At 40.0% G+C, this 13,448-nt stretch overlaps 1 protein-coding gene across 9 annotated transcripts in view; it reads left to right on the top strand.

The window, feature by feature from the left end:
* The window catches only part of SLIT3 (slit guidance ligand 3), a 468,187-nt gene that overhangs the window by 319,262 nt on the left and 135,477 nt on the right, over positions 1-13,448 (top strand). For all 9 annotated transcript variants that reach the window (XM_086851329.1, XM_086851327.1, XM_086851328.1 and 6 more), the window contains 2 exons: positions 2,474-2,545; positions 11,402-11,473. In XM_086851329.1, coding sequence (XP_086707455.1) covers positions 2,474-2,545; positions 11,402-11,473 — 144 coding nt within the window. The remainder of the gene's footprint in view (positions 1-2,473; positions 2,546-11,401; positions 11,474-13,448) is intronic.

Raw genomic sequence — 13,448 nt, 5'->3', positions numbered from 1 at the left:
AATCAAGTAATCTGTTTTTAATAATGTTAGTCAACAAAGAGAGTATTCAACCAATGCTATTTATAGTTTTGCATTTGGCTGCATCTAAAAATAAATCTGTTTTGTTTCAAAACCTTTTACAGTGAAGACATTTAAGCCACACTGTCATGTGTTACTCAGCAACTTGCAGGGTTATCCTTGCTCCCCTGGTGCAAAGTCAAAACCAATTTATGTCCCCAACTGGTGACTGAGCACAGCCACCCTCCAAGGTGTGTGCACCAACCTTTTCAGAGATTCCTGCTGTGCTGTCAGAGGTGCAGGGAGGGAGGATGAGGGGACTGATGTCATCTCTGCCTGAGTGGAAGCCTGGTAATTTTATTAAATTTCCAGTTGAAGAGGTGCACTTTCTCTGAGTGATTCTGAGATACCCTAAACTAAGAAAATGAGCCTTATGCCATCTAAATTGTCTTAGTTCTGCAGCTTAGAAAAGCCTCATTCTGTCCTGATGTCAATGAAAGACAGAATAGGACAATCTCACCAAAGCAGGCCAAACAAAGGGAGCAAAAATACAAGGAGAAAATTGGATCCCTTGCTCTGAAGTCAGAAGCTCTTCAAGTCAGGAGATGGAACCTCCTTATCTGACAGCAGTGGAACTTGGGCTCTAATGGAAAGGAAATAATGTGTCTAATTATCTTCTAATGCTGATTGTAGTGCATCTGCATGAAGTGAGAGCGTGCCGTTGCCCAGCACGGCATTTCTGCACGTTCAGGCACCATTAGTTACACACTCATTAGTGTCTGGACATGGGGAGAGAGGGAGGATGGAAATGCTGAGATGTAGCAAATCACTCAAACAGTGAGGAAATATTTCTGTCAAAAACTAGATGCCCCTTTTCAGATATTTGTCGTTGTTCAGCAAACTCGCCTTTTCCTGTGATTTTGGCAGATTTTAATCCTTTCCTCAAGAATTATATAGGACTGCTCCACTTCATATTTCTGCTTACTGGATAAAAAGCAACAGACAGTCTAAAGTTTCACAAAAACCTGTATAAAAATAAAAATAAAAATAAATGTTTCTGCTTTCACAGTGGCAAGTGTGGCTGCTGTAAGTTGAGCTGTGAAACCAAAACTTCCCTTGAATCCTGTTCTGCTAGGCAGGATGTTGTAACAGAAAGCATCAGTTGATTGCAGAGCAATTCTTTATGAGCTTTAAAAAAGAACCAAGTCTTAGAAAAGTTATCAAAAATCCAGGCAAAAAAAAATCCCACTTTACATGGCTAGATTTGAAAAGAGTTTGAGGACCTCATTAAAATTTTAACCAGCGTAATTTGTAGCTCAGAAGATGTAGAGAATGGAAAACCTCCATACTTTCTGATTAGTAAGTTCTCATTCAAGTGATGTATTATTTAAAGTCTACTTGGATCCATAGCATGTGCCCCAGTGGAAATATCAGTGAAGATGTACATGAAATACTGTATTCCTTCAGCTATCAGTGAAGAGATTTGATGCTACTGATAGAAGCTGATACCAGGGAGGGCAGTGAGGTGGCTGAAGGTTGTGTCCCAGCTCAGCACCTGGTTGAACTGATGGACACAAAGTCTGGAGGACAGTGACAGTCACGATGAGGCACCCAGCTCTGAGCACCTGAGTGCTAAGTGTAGTAAATTTGGCTCCTTGTATAAAGTTACTGTGGCACAGTCTGTATTTATCTTAGTGTTCTTGGCTGGTTATGATTCAACTGAAGAATATTTTCCAAACCAGGAGCACACTTTACTTTAAAAATATAGCAGGCAATACTGAATCCCACTCACACCACAACCAAAAATGTGGAATTTTGCTGGGCTCTCTGGCAGGGTCTGCAGCACTCTGGGGACAACCACAACACTGCTGGATGCAGAGCTCCACAGTTCCCCTTCACATGCTTGAAGGCTTCCTCCAGTGTGTGAACTTCACCAGATAAAGGCTGAGTGGATTTTGTGCTGCTTGTTCTTTCTAGACCACTAAAGCCCAGATCTCAGTGAAAGAGTTCTGAGCTCCCCACTCTGGGATCAGGGGCTGGACACTCTGCATGATCCTCTCTGTTGTTACAAAATTCTGCATTTGAATGTTCAGACCAGCTTTATGCTGCTCCTCATGCTTGAGAGCCACCCCACAGGGTCACAGTGCCATCTCCACTATAAATGGCTTTGGGATGGTTTTATCAACATCACTGTTGTTCTTCATAAAAACCTTTTTTTAACATCCATAAAATGAAAGACCTTATTAAGAAGGGTGCTCTCTATCGAGGCTGTGGCTTGTCACACTGACTGGTGTTTTCTGATCCTTCCTGGAATTTGCCTATCTCTGCCATTGCACAGTTCATCATTTCTCTGAGATTATATGATCACTTACTTCTGTTTTTATATCAAGTGTGTTCTTCCAATAAGCTACAGCTAAAATATTTTCATTAGATTCCTGTTTACTAACATTTTTTTAATCCTTCTTTCTTTTCACAGAGACATCAGCAAGAATCAAATAACTGACATTGCACCTGATGCATTCAAAGGCTTGAAATCTCTCATTTCATTGTAAGTAGAAAATAGAGCTGAATGGGCATTTGGGGAGAGCTTGCTTGTAAGAGGAATAAAAATGATAATGTGCTGTCTGGGGAACATATGTTTCTGTGTGCAACTGCCAGCTTGTGTGAAGCATCTGATCTTTTGTAAATGAAAAATTTTGTAAATGAAAAATGAAGTTTAGAAAGGAGGACTGTCTGCAAGTCTCTCATAAGGCAGCTGACTTCTGCACTTCATCAAATCAGTGCATTATTCAATCTGCTGTACACGTGCACCTGCAGGTTGCTCCATGCACCCCTACTGCTCATGGCACACCAAAACCTCACATCAGCTCAGACAGGATTGAGGGTGTTAATCAGGGAAGAGTTGGGGAAATATTTCCATACTGGATTTTTCTTCTATAGTAAAGAAATTCCACTCTCTTGGGAGTTTTCTGGTTTATTTGGGTTTTTTGTGGTGTGGGGTTTTTTGGTTGGTTTTTGTTTTGTTGTTTTTTTGAAGTTTTTTTTTTTTTTTGTGGTGGTAGGTTTTGGTTTGTCTTTTTTTCTTCAAACTAGTTAGGGAACGACCCAACCATAAGAAAATGTTTATATACTTTAGTTGTAATTATTGCTTTATTAATCTGGAAGGGCACTAAGATATGATTTCATGCAGAAGATAGAAGGAAGGTAGGATCTCTTGACAGCCAGTTGTTTCTCTTTACACACAGAACACAGAAAACTGATTTAGCACCAAGTTGAATTTACATGCAGTTGTATTTCAGCCTAGGTACCTACAGCACTATTAAACAGTTCAGCTTTTAATGGGCAAAAAGAGCAATACAAGGTCAGAAGCTGCATATTGAAGATAAATTAGAATAGAGTGGTAGAAAGCCCCATGTTGAGAGAAGAGGGAAGCACAACCTGAATGATATTTACCTGCATTAATTTTAAAAACCATATGGAAACAATTATCTCATTCATATACATATAACCCAGCTTGGTTTTTAAAAACTCTAGTTTGTTTCTACAAGATGCCATAATTTTATTTTCTGAATTCTGGATAATTCTGAGAACCTGAATAATATTTTGACTAGAAGAGTATCAGAAAGTTATTAAGTACTGAACTTACATGTTGCAGTAAACCTCTAAGCCAGAATGCAGAAGGATTGGCCCTTTTTTGTGCCCTGAGTCCAGCTGGGAGAATGCCAGAAATATATATTAAGTGTTGCTGGTGTTTGTTGAATAGTTCAGGCAGTGTTATTCAACATGCTGTGGAAATGGTCAAATCCCTCACTGCTGTCTGGAAACAATTCAGCAAGAGAGTGACATTTACTGAACGCTACAGTTTTGGCTTAGTATGAAACTGCTGCTGATGCTGCAGTGCTGCAGCTTCCTGGTGCTGGCAGAGCTCCTGCCTGGGAGTCAGCTGGACGGGCAAGACATTTCCACTGGGCTTGGCTTCCCAAGGCAGAACTTGCTCAGCTTCAACACAGTTAATTCAGACACCCCCAGGTGGCCTCAGCAGTGTGAGACAAAATACATTAGAGTGGACAGAGAGGAAATGAGAATATAAACTGGGCAGGAGTTTATAGTGTTTTGACTTGCAGACAGAAGCGAGTGACATGACTGTGTATTCTCTGCCCAGTCATCCAAGGCGATATTTTAAGGGAATGATGTTTGAAAATGTTTATATCCAAGTGGGTAAAAGTGCTTAAGTTAATGCCAGCAGGTTATGGCTGGGAGATGAGATGCAGCACAGCAAAGGCTGTGGCAAGGGAACTGCCTTCAAGTCTCTCCTTTGTTCATGTTTGCCTCAGTTTCTCTCCACCACAGACACACAAAGCTGTAACACAGTTTCTCCTCTTCTTGGCAGCCTTGTTTCTAGGACAATATCAAGTCCAGTCTTGAAATTATCAGCCTCCTCTTCTAGGGTCAGTTGTCCACTGTGTTTTTACTTTCTTTTGAAAGGTTTTTCCCCTGCTGTTCATTGCAGGTAGGTCTTAAAAATGTTTTTCCTATTCCATGGTTAGATCCTTCATCTTTCACAACCTGTCATCCAGACCTGGCAGGTTCCTCTCTGTAGTTCTTCCAGTTTATGGGCTCTAGATATATTTATGAAGCAAGATGAGAAGCTAGTGAGCAGAATCTGGGTTTCTCTGAAGAAAGCTTCCCCAGGTTTCTGCCCCTCAGAGTATCTTCTTTTGTCTGAACTTTGCCACAGCCACCAGCCCAGCTCAGTCAGGCACAGAAAGACAAGCGCAGGAGAAGAGGAACCCTTGGAGGTGCCAGCCCTCCAGATGACACTGCCGAAGGGGAAAGGACAAGGAGGCAGAAATGAAGTGAGACTGTGGCTTACCAGAGTTTTCCCTCTTAGCAGCTCAGTCTTTTTGGTGCCCAAGGCCCCAGTAACTTGACTCAGCTGCGTGCCCTGAAGGAGCCCTGCTCTGCATACCAGGAACAACTCTTACTGTTCCTGCACCTCAGCCAGATGTGATTGGTGCATACATTTTAATGAGACATCATCGAGGTTTAATCTCTGCACAGAGCAGCTGGACTTTGCAGCTAGCTGAGTTCCAACCAGAAGAAAGCAGGGGAAAGGATTAATGCACAAATGAGAGTAAGCAACTTGGTTTCCATTAAAAATGAAGTGTTGCTGTACAACCTAATATCCTTGTGCATTTTTTGTCTGGTTTATTCCCATTTTGTGCTCCTCCCTCTGCTCCCTGCTTGCGTGCAATCACAGTGCTCCCTATGGGTCTGGAGAGCCAGAGTGCTCCTCTGGAAGGCAGCCAAGGTTGTTAGTCTGCCTGCCTAATGCAGGCCTATGTTTAGTGGGTTCTACTCTTCTTTCTTCTGAAGTCAACTTGGCTTGATGTTTCCAGGCAGAAATGCTTCTCAGAGAACCCTGCCTGTTGTACTTGTGTTGAGATGGTAGAAAAAAATAGCGTATTGCAGTTTTCAAAACATGGGAATGTTTCTAACAAAAGCTGTTTCCTCTAAAAAGTATAAAACTTTAATCTTTTAAAAGTGCTAAGTGATCCATGTGCTAGCAGGTCATGAGTTTTTATTGCAAATCTATATATTTTCTCTAACAAGAAATTCACCTATGGGAGTCAAACAGGACACAAAATGATTATACTTGAAAGCAGCCATTTCTACCTTGGGTTTTCTCAGCATTTAGCAAAAGAAGGGCAAGTTTGTTCCTGTAGGGTACTCAAGACTTCTCTATTTACCACATGCAGGAAAAAATAAATTATTTTCTCTATGCCTCTTTTTTAATGGGATTTTGTTCTCTATTCTTATTACTCATTGGAACAAAACATTTCTACTTAGAAACATTTGGGGGTGCATAACTTCTTTTTTTCCTTATTGTTACAGAATAAGAAACTGGAATCATTATGCTTTAAGAACTTCTTTTTCTTCCTAGAGTTTCCTGGCTTTTGCTTTTCTTCTTCTTGTACTGGAAGAATTAGTCTTGCCATGCAATAGTTCCTTCATATAAATATGAGACCAAGTAGTACCCTTGCATAGAGAAGTGTGGCACAATTGTTTGCAAAAGAATGTATTATCTGAATTTGAAGGAAAAGTTTGATAAACACTCTGTTTGTAGTATCAGGTGTTTGTGTTCCATGGTAAGCAGGGCCTCTGCAGTGGTTAATAACAGCCCAGAGCATGGGGGACAGTAGGAACTGTTTCATGTTTCAAGATTGCTTCACACACTTTCTAAAGTAAATTAGTTTTTCATTTAATCAATTCAGAATCTGTCTGGTATCAGCAAGAGAATTCTATCAGCATTTGGTTATTGTTAATAGTATCAAAGATAAATGTAATTCTTGGAGTCAGTAAACATCCCACAAATGTAGGTTTGGAAGGCCATATCCAGACTGTCTGGGGACATTTTATGAGATATGACAAAATAGTCTATGCCTTCAGGGTGTTAAACTTCATTAATAAGTTTTAGACCATTGCAGAGGGAGAATTCCTTTGGTTTTGTTCATATACTGAATTAAGCTAGTGAACACTTTAAAAGCTTAGATCAGCCTGGGCACAAAGACAAGAGACAGCTTAGGTTTTGACACAGCAATCCCATTTAGACCATCATCTCCTGGGTGATGATGTATGGGGTGTCATTCATGGTGATTTGAAATCTGCAATAAAACACTGTCTAATGCAATAGCTGACAAACTTATTTTAAGGTAACAAATTGCTTTGGATAGTTTTACTGTGATTTATTTAGCCTAGCTTGTTCTGAAGAAATATGAAATAGTGCAGGGGAAAAAAAATTACATGTCTAAGTTTCTTTTAGATATTAGAAATTTATTGCTGTTTTTATCCCTATCAATTCGTCCCCTTCTGAAAACCTGAATTCGTGTTGAGCCTGTGCCATTGTACATAGCTTGGGAAATATAATTCTTCCTAGCAAGAATTGTTTTCACAGTCTAAAGGAAAGTTAAAAGCATTCTGAGGACTGAAAAAGACATTGCATAAAGTCACAATTTGACACTTCAGTAAGAATGTTTCAGCCCAGCCAAAATAAAGGAACACTTAGCTGGAAACCATATGGTCTAAAGTAAGGGATTCTGTGCCAGGCTTTCATACCTCAAAAAACTCCGTGTCACCTTCAAGGGAAAAATCTCTGTATTCTGTGATCTGGCTTAATGAAGCACTTAAATTGCAACTACATTGGCAAGTAAGGAAGCTGAGGAGCAGAGATATAAAATAAAGAGCACAGCAGTTATTGTTTCACACCCTTCAAAGCTGGAGTGTTAAACTTCAGTGCATCTAAAAGGCCATCTATGGGTAAAATCAGTGCAAATTCCCTCATTTCAAAATGGTGCAAGAGGTCAGAATGGATAGAGACTCTGAAGAATCAGTGTAAATTTCATGTTTTAAGACCCTTCTGCTGAAGGTTTGGTCCCTCAGTGATTATATTCTCACCAACATCCTTGTGGCTTTGTGTGCTTCCTGTGCTTTCTTTGTGTGTGGTGTGTCCCAGAATTGCAGATCAATCTCTGCAGTGACTCTTCTCACTGTTTAATCTTTATTTTAGAATACCATGGGTTAAATGGCAAAACTTGAAGTTTAGTAGTAACAATTAATTTTTTAATTGGAAATTTAATATCCATATATGTCTTGGGATAGATACATAGTTAGGGGACTATTAAAATATGCCAGAATCAGGCTGAAGAAACACAATGCCTCGTTTGTGACTGTTTTATATTTGTATAATTTCTTGTTTCAGATTGATAATGACTCTTTAGGGTGCTGCTCCCAGGGATTTCCAATGCTTGCAGTGCTGCCAGGTGTCTGTGCTTTATGTGCTGTGGTATTTGTCAGACCTGTGGCTGACTTGCTCCAGTAAAGATGAGAAGCCAGTGAAGAATCAGGAGCCCACAAAAAAAGAAAAAAAAAACTTAGTAATTTTTTCAGTGTTCTAATAAATGTTCTAATTCACTGACTCACTGTCTATTGGTGGCAATTACTGAGCTAATTTTATTTTTATTACATGTTAACTTTGTTAGTGTATTTTTAATTTAAAAAATGCTTTGGGTCTAAAATTTCAGGTGCTTTGGGATAGAAGAAGGGTTGTGTTCCTGTGCCAAGCTTGCACATTAGCCAGGACACCTGCATGTCCTGCAACATGTGTGAGGGAAGCAAGTGAACTCCAATTTTAGAACTCGGAATGCCAAAGGGCAAATCTCCTAAAATTTACCTCTGCTGGAAATTTAAATTAATTTACTGGAGATTTAAATGAAGCTCTTGAATTCAATTAGTCATGTTTCCTGCTACATGGATTTTTTAAGTTGGTGTTTTGGGGGGGGGGGGTCCTGTTTGTATGTGTTTTGTGTTTGTTTTGTGGGGTTTTTTTTTTTGTTGTAGGGTTTTTTGTTTTGGTTTGTTTTTTTAATATAATTTTTGTTTGCTTGTTTTGCTTGTTTGTTGTTTTTTTTTGTCAGGGGTTTTTGTTTGTTCCTTTCCCCCAGAGCTGCTGTTGTGGAGCAGTGGGGTGCAGAGCAGGGAGGTGGGCAGTGGGGCAGGAGGGTGGCTGTGGCTGCAGGGACTGGCTGGCTCCATGGCTCTGGCCAGGACAGCAGCTGCTGGATCACAGCAGGAGCCTGCTGGAGCAGGAGCCAGCCCAGCCTTGGTGGCAGTGTGCTCTCCTGGCTGCCACAGAACTCTGAGCAAAGCAGGTTTTCTGTGCATTTCCTGCAGGAAGGGACAGTGAGGGCTCCAGAGAGGAGCTGCAGTGCAGTGCACATCTCCCCTCCTCTTGCTTCCCCTGGCCCTGGCACAGCTCTGGGGCTCTGTGCACTGCTGAACATGAATATGAATTAGAGACAAGTGCCTGAGCTCTCCTACTGACTTTTGTTTAGCTCCTAATCTGTTTGAATGCTAATGTGCCACATGCACATAAGCCAAATTAGTTAGGAAAATGCTTATTTTCCTTTTCATGGCTTCTAAAAGTCAGAGCTTTGTTTTATTTTGTAAGCTACTTTGATCTGTTTTATTTTGCTCCAAATAATAAAGATGTATAAACACATCCAAGGTTTAAAGTGCAGAAGCACACTGCAGTATGACCTTCTGACTCTTAAATTAAAAAGAAATGGAAAAAAAATTGCTCTGAGGGTCTTATTTTGATATTTACATTCAGTAGTACCATAGGACACGGGTGTTGATATTTCTTTAAGGTTTTGCTTTTGCTAAGTGTTTTACCTCTACAGCCAGAATAACCCTTATTCTGAAGTGGGGATGTTTTTGCTTTCCGTGGGCATTTTGTAAAACTTAGCTTCTCAATTTTTCTTTGCTGTTGTACTATGCATTATTGATCAGCACCGATGATCCTGCTCCTTCACAAAACTAAGGAAGATATTTCTCTGGCATCCCAGAGTTTGCAGTCTAAACTTAGTGCACAGCTGACACACTTGCTAAAGAAAGGTTTTTCAGAAAGACTGAAAGATGAAAAGGAAGCATACTGGGTTCTATGGACATTAATGTTTTAACCTTTTACAAATATTTTATGTGCAGAGGTTTTGGTTTTTCTTTCTGATTCAGGTGCACACATCTTTGTTCAGAAGGAAGTCTGTGAGTCAGCCTTTCACATGTTGATTTAGAGCCCAGTGAAATCCAGGGACTTGAATGTTCTGTCTGAACGGTCCCATTAAACCTTCCCAAGTTCAGCCACCATTTCTGCCTAGCTTTGGACTGAGTAGAAAAATCTTAATGCATTTCATTAAATTTTGTCAAAATAGGAAATTGTGTGTCTTCTAAATCAGAAAAATTTAGAAGCATTCATTACTCACGAGATACACTCTTAGGAGCAGCACATTACAAACACCTCCTGACTCTGTAATAGAGAAATTGTTACATTTGTTTAGAAAAAGTAGAATGCTGGATGATCCTCAGTTTCTTGAGTAGCATTTCAGTTCCTGCTAAACTGCAAAAGTAATGAAAAATTTGGTTTCAGTTTAGGTTTTGGTATTTAAATGGTGTTATTTTGTTTAGGCTCAGAAATGAGTGGATCTGGGAATGTTCCCACAGGGGGGATGGACTCCCAGTGACTGATGAAGAGTAAACTGAAGTGCTGATGCTCTGGGAAGGCCAGGGGGTATTGGGAATGGTCTGTTGTGCTAAGAGTTTGTTTTTCAGTATGTTCAACTCTTCCTAATATTTCAAACGTTGTAAGGCAGGGTAAGCCAGGATTTCTGCCAACATCCAAGCCTCACATGGCCTCTTGATTCATTTCCAGCCTATTGTTCCACATTAAAAAGTGAGGGAATCAACCAATTTAGTGACACATAAGCAGCAGAGTTTTGACATGAGCTGGTTTATAACCATTTGCCATGTCCTATGTAGAGCATAGAAATTACATAAAATCTGTTTTTCCCAGTTTTGAATGTTTAGGTCAGGCAAAATGTTGTCAGAGGGAGCCTCATCATCCCCCCTTTTACCAGGACTCACACGAGCTCCTCAGGCACTTCTCTGGTTTTGACAAATGATACCAACCTGCAGAAATGACATGAGCAAATACCTCAGCCATGATTGAATTTCTGGTGTTCCTGTCATACATGATTTTTCTCTGATCACTAGGTAACACATCTCAGCATAATGGTGGTTCTGTCTCTCTTTCCCCCTTGTTCAGTTTTTAAGGATAATATACGTGCATTTTTCCATTAAAAATTAAATCTTTTTAATGTTAAAACTGAATCATGGATATCAGGTCATATATTTCTGGTTGATTAAATATACACAGTGACTCTCATTTTTGTTATTAAATCTTTACTGATTTTTATAACAAAGCTGTACCTAAATTATTTTTGAGTTCCTGAAATACATGTCTATTTCCAGTTCAGGATAATTTTCTTTATATTAGTTCATTGAAATGGTAACAGCAGCTGGTGAAGCCATAATATTTTATCCAATGATGCCTGTGTCACATTTCATGCCAATTACTGTATCTTAAGAGACTCGGTTATATGAAATTTTATCGACAACTAGCTTGTGCTCTCTGGCTTTTAAATTCAGTATTACTGAGCAGAATTCTAGGTTTTTGCATCAGACAGTATGCCTTTCAGTAGCTAAAATATTTCTAAAAAGGATGGAAAAAAAAATCCCTTAACAGAATGAAAAATATTTCAGATACAGTTTTTGGATGATGTCCAGTTCCTACATTAAAAATGCCTTCCAACACCAGACGAAGCCTGAATCATAACGACTCATTTAATGCCATGTGCTCTCTGAAAAGAAAATGAGATCAGTGGTTAAATGAAATGCCCACAGATCCTGGGCATGGTGCACCATGATCAATAAAGATGATAATGCAGAGATGTGGGAGGACACTAAACTGGGCTGTTATTTAAGATTTATTTTGTCTTCCTGAATCTTTCAGAGTGCTCTATGGAAACAAGATCACGGAGATTCCCCAGGGCCTTTTTGATGATCTTGTGTCTCTGCAGCTGCTGTGAGTATGATCCCTTCCTCTTCTTTATTTTACTGACTAGCTAGATTTACTGTTCTTTCTGCTTCTGACATTAATAGAACCACCTTTTCCACTGAAAAATCACTGGGATGTGCTAGTCTGTTGTTTCTGTGTCAGGCAAGAGGGAGGCAAGGGCTGAAAAAACTAAAAAAGGAAGGTGTCAACAGTTTTATAGCACAGTGTGTATAATGGATAATAGACACGGGGGATTTAAGTGTGGGGAGGAAATGAGAGACTCGGTCCAAGAAAGGAAATTTGGTCACCGGCTGATGCGTGGGTGGGGATGCCATCTGATTGTTTTTACACATTTAGCACTTGTGGTTGAATGTCTGGATCCTTCAGGGCTTCTGTGCTGCAAGAACCTGCTGGGACAAGTGAAAGGGCAACGTGAGAGGTCCGATTGCTGCAACTCGTGCTCAGTTCCACGTTCTTATTATGTCAAATGGGGCTTGGTTGCAAGAGAAATGATTTTACAATATATTGTTATTTAAAGTATTTTATGCCACGTGTGATTTAACTAGCAGTCATGATAGGGGTAAGATTATAATATAGAGAGATATTCAGTATGTATTAATGGAGCAGAAAAAATTTCCGAAGCCAAATGCGAAATTGCAAATTTCATTCTTGTCTCCATGATCACACTGGGAACCAGTAACTCCTTCAAAGGGAAGGCAGTCCTCAGCCAGTCAGTAGAGGGAGCAGCAGGGAAGTGAGTTTAATGTGTATTCCTAATGTTCTGATTACCGTCATGGATGATGCACTCAGGAAATAAAGGTGATGTATCGAAAGTGAGGCAATTCTGGTTTGTGTCACATACAGCACTCCACCACAAACACTAAATCATATTTAATATGGAATATGAAGTAGCTTTTAGACATGTTACTTGAAGACTTTCTGACAATCCTGATGGAGCCAGCAATGAATTTCCCAAAGATTGTCATTGCCATTGGATGCGTCACTGTGACTGCAGCCTTTGCTGCCCTTACATGGGATAGCAAAGTTAGCTTAGATTTAGATCAGCATTCGTGAGCAAAGCCAAACAAATAAAATGAAGTCACTGAAATAACTGTCTATGCTAAGTGAAGGACTCCTCAGATGTGTAATTTATCCATATGACCTTAATTGCAGACATGGACCACCCTGTTCAGAGCAGGGCAAGCCAGAGCCCCTTTGGTTTGGCTGTGGCAGTCCCTGAGCTGGGCCAGTGGGGAGCTGCCCATCATTTTACCTTCACCCTGTGCACCTTTTTCTGGCAGATCCTTTCCTCTCTCCTGCCCCAACCATCACAAGTTTTCTGGCACTTCAGTGTTTCTGTGGCAGCCTGGGCAGTAAGAGAAATTTTGGGGATGGTTTGCCAGTGTGAGGACAATAATTATCAAAGTGCAGAGGAGCTGGGACTCACCCTGCTTTGACCGCTGAGAAAAAAACTGTATTTTAAGAAATCTGAGATTTACAACCATCCTTCCCTACCTAAATATTTTACAGTTAGAACTTTGAAGCAATACTCTTCAAGACTTGTTCTGTCTAACCCAAGATACTTTACAGATAGAATCCTTCCCAGTAGAAAAATATAAATAAGAAAATCACTCAACACATGGATCATCATGTCCTATAAAAATATAGGTCTAGAACTTTACATAAGGCATGAAGCAATTTTTAACTCCTTTATAGAATAGTCCTGCTTGTTGGGAAAGCCTTCAGTGAAGTGAAGCTTTAAGACAAGCTACAATTGTTTTTAGTCACAATTAGTTCATGCCTTGCTGTTCAGGAGACAAAATCTGTGTGCCAGGGAACCACTGAAAGGTGTTGTGCTTCAACTATTTAAACATTCTCAAGCTGAGACAGTGTAAGTAGGTTTTCCCCATTTTGGGATTCCCAAAATACCATGACCCTGGAGCTTTCCAGGGTCTTCTTGAGTGTGTTTGTATGTAAAGGATCTTTTGGCAAGGAGAGCATT

The sequence above is a fragment of the Cyanistes caeruleus genome, chromosome 15 (assembly GCF_971803275.1).
Source record: "Cyanistes caeruleus chromosome 15, bCyaCae1.hap1.1, whole genome shotgun sequence".
In the NCBI taxonomy this organism is placed as follows: Eukaryota; Metazoa; Chordata; class Aves; order Passeriformes; family Paridae; genus Cyanistes; species Cyanistes caeruleus.
The sequence above is the reverse complement of the archived record's forward strand: the minus strand, read 5'-3'. Positions and strand labels throughout refer to the sequence as shown.